The sequence below is a fragment of the Bos indicus genome, chromosome 10 (assembly GCF_029378745.1).
Source record: "Bos indicus isolate NIAB-ARS_2022 breed Sahiwal x Tharparkar chromosome 10, NIAB-ARS_B.indTharparkar_mat_pri_1.0, whole genome shotgun sequence".
NCBI lineage: Eukaryota > Metazoa > Chordata > Mammalia > Artiodactyla > Bovidae > Bos > Bos indicus.
In genome coordinates, this window is record NC_091769.1 from 60157747 (window position 1) to 60172204 (window position 14458).

At 36.2% G+C, this 14458-nt stretch overlaps 1 protein-coding gene across 6 annotated transcripts in view; it reads left to right on the top strand.

Annotated features, from left to right (window-relative positions):
• The window catches only part of ATP8B4 (ATPase phospholipid transporting 8B4 (putative)), a 342310-nt gene that overhangs the window by 241569 nt on the left and 86283 nt on the right, over positions 1 to 14458 (top strand). For all 6 annotated transcript variants that reach the window (XM_070797570.1, XM_070797568.1, XM_070797567.1 and 3 more), the window contains 2 exons: positions 2495 to 2538; positions 9310 to 9475. In XM_070797570.1, coding sequence (XP_070653671.1) covers positions 2495 to 2538; positions 9310 to 9475 — 210 coding nt within the window. The remainder of the gene's footprint in view (positions 1 to 2494; positions 2539 to 9309; positions 9476 to 14458) is intronic.

Sequence of the window (14458 nt, forward strand, 5' to 3'; positions counted from 1 at the left end):
CAGCACGCCAGGCCTCCCTGTCCATCACCAACTCCTGGATTTCACCCAAACTAATGTGTATTGAGTCGGTGATGCCATCCAACCATCTCATCCTCTGTCGTCCCCTTCTCCTCCTGCCCCCAATCCCTCCCAGCATCAGGGTCTTTTCCAATGAGTCAACTCTTCTCATGAGGTGGCCAAAGTATTCAGCCTCAGCATCAGTCCTTCCAATGAACACCCAGGACTGGTCTCCTTTAGGATGGACTGGTTGGATCTCCTTGCAGTCCAAGGGACTTGCAAGAGTCTTCTCCAGCACCACAGTTCAAAAGCACCAATTCTGCGCTCAGCTTTCTTCACAGTCCGACTCTCACATATATTCATGACCACTGGAAAAACCATAGCCTTGACTAGATGGATCTTTGTTGGCAAAGTAATATCTCTGCTTTTTAGTATGCTATCTAGGTTGGTCATAACTTTGCTTCCAAGGAGTAAGCATCTTTTTATTTCATGGCTGCTATCACCATCTGCAGTGATTTTGGAGCCCCCCACAATAAAGTCTGACACTGTTTCCATTGTTTCCCCATCTATTTCCCATGAAGTGATGGGACCAGATGCCATGATCTTTGAGAGCTTGTAATTTCCCTCATAAAAGGCAGGAAAGTAACTGAAAGATTTAACAACCCCTTTAGACCTTTAATTTATAAAGCCTTTCCAATTTATAATGTCAGTAAAATATATTCTTACTAAAGAACTCATAGATTGTTCCAGAATCATTTTTCCCCCATACAGTTGGTCTTGTTTATGCCATAGATCCAGGCCTTGGGAAATTTTTATAGTCCATTCTTATTTACCTAAAGCTCTGTTTTCTTTCTCAGATCTATCATTTTCTTAGACTTGAGTTTTTCTTTGCTTCATCACCAGCCTTATGAAGAGGCTTTCTTTGAGAACACCATTTTACACAAAGAGAGTTTGTTTGCTTTTATCATTTATCAGAGTTATAGCATAGGGGGTAATGAGTAGAATATAACTATGGTGAGTTTGGTATTTAAATTCCAGGTGCTGGGTGAGGTTCATTCACTAGCTCAGGGATTCCTCCCATATAGCAGCCTCACTGTATTCTAGATTTATACCTGAGCCCCAGAAAAACCACCAGTAACTCTTTATTAGTGCTTTTTTGGGTCATACTCTTGTATGGTGAGGGGCTTCTCAGGTGGTGTTAGTGGCAAAGAACCTGCAGGAGATGTAAGAGATGCCATGTCGATCCCTGGGTTGGGAAAATCCCTTTCAGGAGGGCATGGCAAGCCACTCCTGTGGTTCTTGTCTGGAGAGTCCCCCTGGGCAAAAAAGCCCGTCAGGCTGTGGTCCAAAGGGTTGCACATAACTGAAGCGACTTAGTATGCATGTTTGTATTGAATAGTGAAAAGAGAGAGATTTGAATTAAAAACCTACTATGGGCTTCCCTGGTGGCTCGGAGGATAAAGAATCTGCCTTTATGCAGGAGACTTGAGTTCAATCCCTGGGTTCGGAAGATCCCCTGAAGAAGGGAATGACAACCCACTACAGTATTCTTGCCTGGAGAATTCCATGAACAGAGCAGCCTGTTGGGCTACAGTCCACAGCGTCACAAATAGTCATACACGACTGAGTGACTAACACTACTACTATATACTATGCTGACTTTTTAGTCTTAGTTGAATCATGTGGGAGATCAGGGCTCGATCCCTGGGTTGAGAGGTGCCCCTGGAGAAGGGAATGGCTTCCCACTCCAGTATTCTGGCCTGGAGAATTCCATGGGCTGTATAGTCCATGGGGTTGCACAGAGTTGGATGCAACTGAGTGACTTTCACATGTCACTTTATATTCTGTTCTTCAGTTCTGTCATCCATAAAACAGGAATGAAAATTTTTTTTTAAGATTTTCATTTCTGTTTTAAAAATCCCTGTATTTTCCAATATATTTGTAATAAGTACATATTGGCTGTATATTAAGAATAGTTACTTTTAAATGTTTGGCGCATGGGTGGCTATGTTCTCTGACTACAGAAGGCTCTAACATTGTCTAATGTTTACATGCTAATTTGACCTTGCCATTACAGATATTAAAGATGTGTCTGGCCCAGACCAATATAGACAAAGATGTACTCACCACACTATAGCACTGATGAGAGTTGGTCTGTCTTGCATACCATTTTGGATTCCCCAACAGTGTGTACAAAGTGAAAGACAAAAACTTGCCTTGTGCAAACATCATAGATAATGTAACAACAGAATGATAAAATTTACAGAAAAACAGAATTATGACTTATTTTGTATTAATGTGTACTGATTTTAGTTCTGTTTTGGGCAAATGAATATCTTTCTGTGTTAATTGCCATGTCTAGTGTTACTGTTTAAGTTTGAACTCATAATGTTCTCTAGTAGTGGTGCTTTAATAAACAAGTATATTTCTTCAAACTAAATGTGTAAATCTAGTTTCAATTTCATCTATTTTTAATTCTCAGTTTTGGTTTTGGCAGGTGAAGTGCATGATGACCTGGGTCAGAAGACTGACATGACTAAGGTGTGGAGGTGATTAAGTTCATTCTTACTTTTAATTTCAAATTGTACATACTTTAAAAAAATGATGAGTTCCTAGAAGCCTAATTTCCACTATGACCAGATTATATACTTAATATGTAACTTAAAAAAAAAAGATTCGTATGGTTCAAACTTCCTTCCTATCCAGGTTTCCCAATCACAGAGTTCACTGTCTTTTTTCCCCCTCTGTTAGAGATATTTATTATATACAATCAAATATATTTCTCAATTTTTTACATAGGTGGTAGTGAACTATACTTATTGCACTTAACTTTCTTCCTTAGCAGTGATCAAGATCCTTCTATATCAGTGGGAAAAAAAGGGCTCCCTAATTCTTTTTATGGTGAATAATAGTTTATTATATTGATGTTTCTTAAATTATCTAAGGAGGTAGGAATGGACATTCATAATATTTTCAACATTTTGCTTGTAAAGGAAATGCAACAAAAGTAACCATGTATACATGTTATATCACATGGATCCTATACTTAACAAGTTCCATTTCTAGAAATGGGATTGCTAAGTCAAAATGTATGTGTATTTGTAATTTGATCAATATTTCCAAATTGCCCTTTTTAGAATTTGTACTAATTTACCCTGTCACAAGCAATGTATAAGAATGCCTGCTTTCTCCTACCCTCACCAACACATGTTTTATCCATTTTTTTATTTTTTAAATTAATTTTTGTTGGAATATAGTTGATTTACAATGTTGTATTAGTTTCTGCTATACAGCAAAGTGAATCAGTTATATGTATACATTTGTCCACCAATTTACCCTGTCACAAGCAATGTACAAGAGTGTCTGCTTTCTCCTACTTTCACTAGCACAGTCAAAGTTTTTGATTTTTGACAAGACTATTTAAAAAGTCACTTTGATGTATAGGAGAAATTAAGCACAACATTGTAAATCAACTGTACTTCAACTAATCTCAAAAATATACAAGCAACTCCTACAGCTCAACTCCAGAAAAATAAATGACTCAATCAAAAAATGGGCCAAAGAACTAAATAGACATTTCTCCAAAGAAGACATACAGATGGCTAACAAACACATGAAAAGATGCTCAACATCACTCATTATCAGAGAAATGCAAATCAAAACCACTATGAGGTACCATTTCAAGCCAGTCAGAATGGCTGCAATCCAAAAATCTACAAGCAATAAATGCTGGAGAGGGTGTGGAGAAAAGGGAACTCTCTTACACTGTTGGTGGGAATGCAAACTAGTACAGCCACTATGGAGAACAGTGTGGAGATTCCTTAAAAAACTGGAAATAGAACTGCCTTATGATCCAGCAATCCCACTGTTGGGCATACACACTGAGGAAACCAGAAGGGAAAGAGACATGTGTACCCCAATGTTCATCGCAGCACTGTTTATAATAGCCAGGACATGCAAGCAACCTAGATGCCCATCAGCAGATGAATGGATAAGAAAGCAGTGGTACATATACACAATGGAGTATTACTCAGCCATTAAAAAGAATACATTTGAATCAGTTCTAATGAGGTGGATGAAACTGGAGCCTATTATACAGAGTGAAGTAAGTCAGAAAGAAAAACACCAATACAGTATACTAACGCATATATACGGAATTTAGAAAGATGGTAACAATAACCCTGTATACGAGACAGCAAAAGAGACACTGATGTATAGATCAGTCTTATGGACTCTGTGGGAGAGGGAGAGGGTGGGAAGATTTGGGAGAATGACATTGAAACATGTATAATATCATGTATGAAACGAGTCACCAGTCCAGGTTCGATGCACGATACTGGATGCTTGGGGCTGGTGCACTGGGACGACCCAGAGGGATGGTATGGGGAGGGAGGAGGGAGGAGGGTTCAGGATGGGGAACACATGTATACCGGTGGTGGATTCGTTTCAATATTTGGCAAAACCAATACAATATTGTTAAGTTTAAAAATAAAATAAAATTAAAAAAATAAACAGGGTGACAATTAAAAAAAAACTGTACTTCAATAAAGTAAAAAAAATTTGTTCTCTCCCTTTTTTGTACAAGAATTTTTGGTTATTAATTTCCCTTTGAACACTGCTTTAGTTTTTTTTTTAATTTTATTTTATTTTTAAACTTTACAATATTGTATTAGTTTTATTACATGGATTTTGGCCTGTAATATCTTTATTTTTGTTATATCAGTTTGAATATCCACAATGAACCATGAGAAGAACTAAACATTTTGAAGAGGTTGGGACCCCTCCTGCCTTACAATATTTTTAATAAAAGAATAGATTTGTATTTCTACTTTGGGGGATTTATTCAGGTTTTCTTTGTGCCTTAATATGATCAATTGTTGTCAGTGTTCCAGGGTCCTTAAAATGAAAGTTGATGTATTTTCTGTCTTCAAGGTATAAAATTAGCTGTATTGTCATTTAATTCTACCTTGTTAATTATATTATTTAGGTCTTCTATCTCATTTTTTATCTATGTTATTTGTTTGGATTAAAGAGGTTAATAAAGCGTTCTGATAATTTCTCTCTCTCTCTAGCTCTCCTGTATAGCCTGAAGTCTTCATTTTTGAGTATTGATGCTCTTGTGAGGTGCATTGATGTTCATAGTAGTTATATTTTTATCATGAATGTGCTCTTATCTGATTAATTTTCCTTGTCTTGGATGCAACCTTATTTGATATTAAGATTATGTCTCCTGGTTAACTTTTGATTTGCATTTGCCCACATTTTTTTTTCAATATTCCTGAATAACTTTGTTTTAGATATGTCTCTTAAGAATGTACAGCATAGGATTGGCTTTTACTTTACATGCAATTTTTTTAGTAAGCAAGTTAGGGCCATTACATTGGATCTATTAAATATTTTAGATTATACTTTATAATTTTTAATAATTCTCTATATGGATTCTACAGACTATGTGTTTGCTTCTCTTACAGTATTTGGGAAAATATTTCATTGTTTCTGCACTGTATACTTTCAAGAGTTTGTGTAATACTCTTAATTCTTTTTTTGTAAGGAGTATCTATCAATTTCCTAATATGAAAAATGGTAAAATTATTATGTTTATCTTTCTTTCCCTCATATTTTCCTACTATTTTTATTAATGATGCATTTTAATCTTAAGTGTACATAGATTTCTCTTAGTTGATTTGAGTTTTTAAATGGTATCTTCTGACCTTCAAATACTAAAATGAGGACATCAGGATCTTCTAATTTTTAAGCAGTTTTTCTATGTAGTCAATGTATATAGCATATACATTTTGTTTTATAATACTAATCTGTTTCTTTTATATTTAGTTCTTCAGGTAATAAGATTCAGTACTTACCACTAACTACTTTTCCCTTTCCCACTGTTTTTCCAGTTATCTTTTATTTGGCTGAAATATATCTTCCAGTTTCAAGAAGGGTTCATGAGAAATAGCAGTTCAGAATTATCTGTTGACTTAATCATTGAATGACATTACTAAATTCATTGATTAGCTCTAGTAGTTTTCTCTTGGAGAAGGCAATGGCACCCCACTCCAGTATTCTTGCCTGGAAAATCCCATGGACACAGGAGCCTGGTAGGCTGCAGTCCATGGGGTCACTAAGAGTCAGACACAACTGAGCGACTTTACTTTCACGCTTCACTTTCATGCATTGGAGAAGGAAATGGCAACCCACTCCAGTGTTCTTGTCTAGAGAATCCCAGGGACGGGGGAGCCTGGTGGGCTGCCGTCTATGGGGTCACACAGAGTCGGACACGACTGAAGCGACTCAGCAGCAGTAGTTTTCTGGTAGCATCTTTAGGACTTTGTGTGTACAGATCATGTCATCTACAAATAGTGACAGTTTTACTTCTTTTCCAATTTATATTCCTTCTATTTATTTTTCTAGTCTGACAGGCTGTAATCTTTACGAGTCATGGTTTCTTCCCTAGGTGTCAGGGGGAGGGGGTTTAGGGAATTCTAAGGCCAGTGTATATTTTACTTCATACTAGTGAGTTGACCAATTTTTTCTCCTATTGGGTAGTTGGTTTTAAATTTTCTTACATGAACAAAACAATCTTTGATTAAAGTAAGTCTCTATGATTCTGAAATAAACACAGCTAATGGACTACCTTGTATACTGGCATGTATTCTCAAGTACTTGGATATATTAAGTGTTATATTTAAAATATTATTTTGCAGTCTCCAAGACAAAGTGTATTTGAAAAGTATTTTCTCATCAGTTGTTCTTGCAAAGACCTTATCACACGTCTAGTCCTTCGAGTAATAAACTGTCAAAAATTAGTAGTACATTTTATGCTTTTCATCAGTCAGTGAATTAACAAAGATCTTATTTAATATTAAAATTATCTTCTGTTTTGTTCTATCTTTAATCCTATTTCTTTCATTTTTGTGATCAACAAATTTTGAAGTGGACAGTAAACTAATATGAGCACAGTGTGTACTGCAGATCTCTAGAACTTTTTCACCTTGTACATCTGAAACTGTAGTTTCTCATTGAACTGCAATGCCCCACTTCCCCATTCTTTTAGTCTTGGAAACTACTGTTTTACACTCAGTTTCTGTGAGTTTTACTGTGTTAGATATCTTATATAAATAGAATTATGCAATATTTATTCTTTTGTGAGTGATTTATTTCTTTTAATGTAATGCCCTCAAGGTTCATTCATGTTGCAGCATAAAGACAAGGTTCCTTTTTTATGGCTGAATAATATTCTTTGTGTGTGTGTGTGTGTATGTGTGTATATATAGATATATAAAAACACATATTCTTTATTCATCATTTGATGGATGTTTTATTTTTGTTTCTGAAGTGAAGTGAAAGTGTTAGTCACTTAGTCATGTCTGACTCTTTGTGGCCCCCATGGACTGTACCCTGTCAGGCTCCTCTGTCCATGGAATTCTCCAGGCAAGAATACTGGAGTGGGTAGCCATTCCCTTCTCCAGGGGATCTTTCCAACCCAGGGATCAAACCCAGGTCTCCTGCACTGCAGGCAGATTCTTTATCATCTGAACCACTAGGGAAGCCCTATGTTGTTTCTGCTGCTGCTGCTGCTAAGTCGCTTCAGTCGCATCTGACTGTGCAACACTATAGACGGCAGCCTACCAGGCTCCTCTGTCCCTGGGATTCTCCAGGCAAGAACACTGGAATGGGCTGCCATTTCCTTCTCCAATGCATGAAAGTGAAAAATGAAAGTGAAGTCCCTCAGTCGTGTCCGACTCAGTGACCCCATGGACCGCGGCCTACCAGGCTCCCCTGTCCATGGGATTTTCCAGGCAAGAGTTCTGGAGTGGGGTGCCATTGTTTTCTCCAATGTTGTTTCTACCTTTTGGCTATTGTGAATTATGCTGCAGTGAATGTGTGAGTACAAGTATCTCAAGATCCTGATTTTAATTCTGTCATAATATTTTTTTTACTTTATTTATTTATTTTTTTAATTTAATTTTTTATTCTGGCACAGTGCCCATATAAAATTGGCCATCATAACCATTTAAAAGTGTACAGTTCAATGGTATGAAGTACATTCATATTATCATCACCCTTGTCTATCTCCAGAACTCTTTTTTTTTTGTCTTTTTAAAATTTTTTAATTTTATTTTTTAACTTTACAATATTGTATTGGTTTTGCCATATATCGAAATGAATCTGCCACAGGTATACATGTGTTCCCCATCCTGAACCCTCCTCCCTCCTCCCTCCCCATATCATCCCTCTGGGTCGTCCCAGTGCACCAGCCCCAAGCATCCAGTATCATGCATTGAACCTGGGCTGGCATAATTCTGTCATAATATTTTGCAGTTACTTTAGTGAGATCAGAGAAGTACTCAGTAATCAAACACATTAATATTTTTATATCTTGAAATACTAATTCATGCTAAGTAAGGTTCGTCTAGTCAAGCTATGGTTTTTCCTGTGGTCATGTATGGATGTGAGAGTTGGACTGTGAAGAAGGCTGAGTGCCAAAGTATTGATGCTTTTGAACTGTGGTGTTGGAGAAGACTCTTGAGAGTCCCTTGGACTGCAAGGAGATCCAACCAGTCCATTCTGAAGGAGATCAGCCCTGGAATTTCTTTGAAAGGAATGATGCTAAAGCTGAAACTCCAGTACTTTGGGCACCTCATGCGAAGAGTTAACTCATTGGAAAAGACTCTGATGCTGGGAGGGATTGAGGGCAGGAGGAGAAGGGGACGACAGAGGATGAGATGGCTGGATGGCATCACTGACTCAATGGAAGTGAGTCTGAGTGAACTCCGGGAGTTGGTGATGGACAGGGAGGCCTGTTGGTGATGGACAGGGAGGCCTGGCGTGCTGCGATTCATGGGGTTGCAAAGAGTCAGACATGACTGAGTGACTGAACTGAACTGAACTGATACTTTAAAAGGTCTATAATTATGCACATACTATTCCAGGTCAGATATTGCTGCCAAAATGAGTTCAAGTCAGGTCAAGTTTTTCCATCAAGTAGGTTTTGAAATCAACTTTTAATTTTTAGGGCTTCTTTGTATTTTAGAGTTGAAGTAAATATTTGAGAATTTGTATAGCCATTGGATTTTTTTCTTCCCCATATGCTTTTGGAAGGTTTATTGCTCTGGTAATGAAGGCTTACATGGCTCTGAAATGAGAAGATGATATTTAACAGTAATGAGGAAACAAAGCCATTTTAGTGCCAGGCTTTGGAGGCTGAAAAGTCATACAAACTCTAAAAATACTTAGAGGAAGTGTTTTTGAATTTTAAAAGACTTTTGTTGGAATGAAGTCTACAGTTTTGTTGTTGTTGTTCTCCTACAGAAAAAAGAGACTGTGGGTTTCTCAGTCAGCCCTCAAGCAGACAGAACATTTCAATTTTTTGACCACCATTTGATGGAATCCATTGAACTGGGTGATCCCAAAGTGCATGAATTCCTTAGGTTACTTGCACTCTGCCACACTGTAATGTCAGAGGAAAATAGTGCAGGTAAGTGCAAAGTGTGTCTGAGTCTCGTTTTTTAAATAGGTATATTTTCATTGAAATGTTTGGAATTGGAAGGATTTTCTAATCCAAAATACAGCATTGCACAAGGGCTTTACCTATTACTAGCTTTTCTTTGTATTTATTTGTATACTGAATGTTTTCTAAAAGTATGGAGAGACTTAAAAGAAAAAAAAAATTAGGAACAGTAAAAAGATGAGGGCCTAGATAAACCAGTTAAAAGGGATACTTTTTTTTTTATGACTGAACACCGTATTTGCATACAACAATGCTTAAACTGATCTTTGTAATACTAATGCCAATAATGACATTTTTATTTGAGGATATCACAGTGCCTTTAAGTAAATTTTTTTTATCTCTACTTTCATTTATTTCATTTTTTAAGTTCTATTTAAATAGCTATCTGATTTTATTTTAATATTTTCTTAGATCTCTTTGAGGATATTAATTATTCTTAATTTGAAATCTTTTGTTTCCTCTGCTGTTTCATTTTATGAAATGTTGTTTTTAGAGTTCTGTGTCTAACTTTCATGTTGTTCTCAAATGTTTTATTGTTTGTTATTGCCTGTTCTTATTTGTGTTTGAGCATCCCAGTTTGCCTCTTGGTGAATGTAGGTTCTGATAACGGCCTGTCTCCCAAGATTGTTGGGGAGAGTCACAAAATATTGCTCGTCTTCTGGGCATGGAGTTTCCTGCTTCCTGGAGTTCATATGATACCTGGGCTTAACTTATTTTTTCAAATCTAGTGCTAGGATTCTGTGTCAGAACTCTCATTTCAGAGAAAGTTGTGCTTAAGGTCTGGCCTAAAAGAAAGTATCACAGTCATGGACTCTCTTTCTTTTGTTAATTAATTTCTCTAATCTGTATGGGATTCTAAAGCTATTTCTGGCTGTTTTCAGCTTTGGTCTCCAGCCCCAGCATGAAAACCATAAAAGGTTCCTTAGGTGGATTGTGTACTTAGTGTAAAAGAACATTTTCAAGGTTTCATCTTGAGGCAAATATCACTGTCGCCTGTTGTTGGAAGGAAGTTGGCAGGAGGAGGAGCCGAAGTGGTCCTGGCAAGCTTGAGTGGAATTCTTCAACTCATTTTATTTCTAGTGCCCCTAAGATCACTTCTGCTCTTCTCTTTTGTTGATTCTGATTTGGAGAAACTTTGGGCATTGCTTTTAACTCTGTATTAATTTTCTTTTTCAAATTCTTTGAACTGTGTTTTTCTCCTTTCTTATTTATCCATTTATCAAATCTACTTTTTATCTTTTAGACATTTCTCAAGTTTCTGGTTCACTGAAAATATTCATTCCTCTTTTATGGTATCACTACAATTTTTTCATATTGTGATATTTTAATATTTAAATCAATTTTTAATTGGAGGATAATTGCCCTACAATATTGTGTTGGTCTCTACCATACCTCAATACAAATCAGCCATGAGGAAACATATGTTGCCTCCCTTATAAGCCTCTCGCCCACCCCTTCCCACCCCTCCAGGTTGTCACAGAGCACCTGATTTGAGCTCCTTGCATCACATAGCAAAATTTTACCAGCTATCTAATTCTACATATGGTAATGTGTATTTTCAATGCTACTCTCTTCGTTCCACCCTCTCCCTCCCTCACTGTGCCCAAAAGTCCATTCTGTCTGTTGTGATATAATTAAATGCAATAAAACACAAATCTTAAGTGTATTGTTTAATGAATTTTGACCATTATATACACCCATGTAACCACCTCCCCGATCAAAGTATTAATATTTTCCATCATTCAAGAAAGATTACTCATGTTCCTTTCTAGTCCACAACACCAGCCACTGCCCAAGCAACCACTATCCTGATTTTTATCATCAAAGATGAGTTTTGCCTGTTCTTATAGTAATACTTCATATAAATGGAATCATACAGTATGTATTCTTTTGTGTCTGGCTTCTTTCATACAATGTAATGTTTTTGTCATTCATCCATGTTGTCATATCAGTCAGTAGTCCATTTTTTAAAATTTGAGTAACATTTCACTGTATGAATATGTTTACCACTTTTATTCTTCCCCAGCCCTCTGTTCAGACATTTAGGTTATTTTCTAGCTTTGGATTATTATGAGTAAAGCTGCCATAAACATTTTTACGTCTTTAAAAAAGTTAACAAATTTGTTTTTCGTAAATACTTAGGAATGGAAATTGCCTGATCATAGCATAGGTGTGTTTAAGAAACTGCCCAACTATTTTCCAAAAATGGAGTATCATTTTACATTCCTACTGTCAGTATATGAGAGTTCTAGTACCTTTACATTCTTACTAACGTTTTAGTATTATTACTACTAAGTTGTACCTGTTCTCGTGGATATGGACTAATCTCTTCTGCCATATAAAAGCATTTTGAAGTGAAGAGAAGTAAATGTGTGTATCATTTCAACTATTTCAGTTTTTTCCTTTGAGATTTCAAATTCTCGGTGAAGAATTACAATACTAAATAAGGGGAAATTACATTTTTTTCCTCCTTTTAAAGCTCTAATTATAGGATAGATGACTTAAATCCATGTATGTTCAAGAGCACTGGAAAATATAAACCTTACTTACATAAATGTTAGTTATGATAAAGAACAGAACCCAAATCTGATGAACTTAAAACTACATGACTCTATAATTTATAGCTGAGGGTATTGCTTTTATTTTAAGTGAGTGCTCTTTGTTTCATGGAGACATTTGGGAAAGTTGATCTTCTCATTCCCTTTGCCAGGAATTTCAGAAGCAGAGAAGTGGAAGGTACAAAGGCTTCAATACAAGTTTTTTTCTATTTAGGTAGATGTCAATTAAAGAGATAAAAAATTTAGAAAATTTTTCTTATTGCCTTAAAATCAGTCCTTTAAAATTTGTCGAAGCTTGCTTTATGGCTTGAGATGTATTCAGTTTCTGTGTTTTGTGTGTGCTTGAAATAAATGTGCATTATCCAGTTATTGAAAATGGGGTTCTTAATATATCTACTAGATACTGTGTCTTAATGGTATTGTTTAATCTTCTCCCTCTCTGGATTCTTTTGAGTACTTGATTTCTTGATTAATGAGAATGTATTTAAATCACTGTGGTATAGTGAAAGTGAAAGTTGCTCGGTCATGTCCGACTCTCTGCGAGTTCTCCAGGCCAGAATACTGGAGTGGGGAGCTTTTCCCTTCTCCAGGGGACCTTCCCAACCCAGGGATCAAACCCAGGTCTCCCGCGTTGCAGGCGGATTCTTTACCAGCTGAGCTACCAGGGAAGCCACAAGCGTAGTTAGATGCACAGTAATTGTGTGTTCATTAATTCTACTTTGTTTTGCTAATGTTTGCTTTGTATATTTAAGATCACATTATTAGATACTAGTTTAGAGTTAAATTTTTTTTAAATGAAAACATCTATCAATATATATTTACTCTTTTTATCTCTAGTAACACGTTTGCCTTAAAGTTTATTTTGTCTGATGTTAGTATAGTTATAGATGTTTATTTTATCTGATCCAATGTAGTTATTGATGTTTCCCTCTTGTTAGTATTTGCATTGTTCAGCTTTCCATACTCTTTCCTGCCATTCTTTTTTTTTTTAATGTTCTAGACACATCTCTTATAAATGGCAAAATTTTTGAAATTTAAAAGAATATCTAGGTTAACTAAACCAAATCTTAAATAGAACATTTAGCCAATTACCCATTGTTGATGATCAATATGTTTAGGTTCTAAGTATTTAATATATGGACTTCCCTATGGTTCAGTGGTAAAGAGTCCTCCTGCCAATGCAGGAGACACAGGTTTGATCACTGGGCTTGGAGAAGAAAACTGGCAAACCACTCCAGCATTCTTGCCTGGGAAATCCCATGAGCAGAGGAGCCTGGTGGGCTACAGTCCATGAGGTTACAAAAGAGTCAGATACAATTTAGTGACTAAACAACAGCAGCAACAATTTAATATATAATTACTGTAGTTACTGATAGATGTCCTTCTACCATCTTACTTTGTATTTTATATTTGCCCTATCATTTGTCTGCCTCTTCCAGTCTTATAGATTTAGTTCAATTTTATTTCTACTGCCTTGAAAATAATATACTGTTATTTGTATTCTTAGTTAATAGCCTAGAACTTTTAGCATAATTGACTCAACATAGCCTAAGCCTTTGTGAACAAAATAAGGACATTAAAACACTTAAATACTAATAAACCCTGTCCTGATTTATATATTTTCTTTTTCAGTCCCTCAAGAGGTTATTTTTATGGTTTTTACAGTCAGTTTACTTAGATTTACTCATATATTTACTTATTTCTATGCTCTTTAATGCTGTCCAATCACTGAGCTTCTGCTGGTCAAAAATGTATTCTTTAGAATTTCTTTTAGGCAGAAGCTACTGGTAGTAAACTCTGAAAAGCTTTGAAAACAACTTTATTTCATCCCATTCTTAAAAATTTTTTTTTTCTGAAGTATAGTTAATTTAAAATATTGTGTTTAATTTCTGCTATACAGTGAAGTGACTCAGTTATATATACATATACACACACACACATATATGTGTGTATATATATATACATTCTTTTTTATATTCTTTTCAGAGTATATTGAATATAGTTCCCTGGGCTATACAGTAGGACCTTAATTTTTTATCTATCCTGTATATGATAGTTTGCATCTGCTAATCCCAAACTCTCAATTCCTTCTCTCCCATAATCCCTCTTCCCCTGGCTCATTCGTATTCTTGAATGATGTTTGTTGTGTGCAAAGGTTTAAGGTGACAATTTTCTCAGCACACTGAAGAAATTTAACTATATTTTGACTGCTATTTCTGTTACTGCATGTTCAGCTGTTAGTTCAGTTGTGACTTGAAGGTGATCAGTCCTTTCTCCCTGGTTCAGTTAAGTTCAGTCGCTCAGTCGTGTCCGACCCTTTGCGACCCCATGAACCGCAGCACGCCAGGCCTCCCTGTCCATCACCAACTCCCAGAGTCCACCCAAACCCATG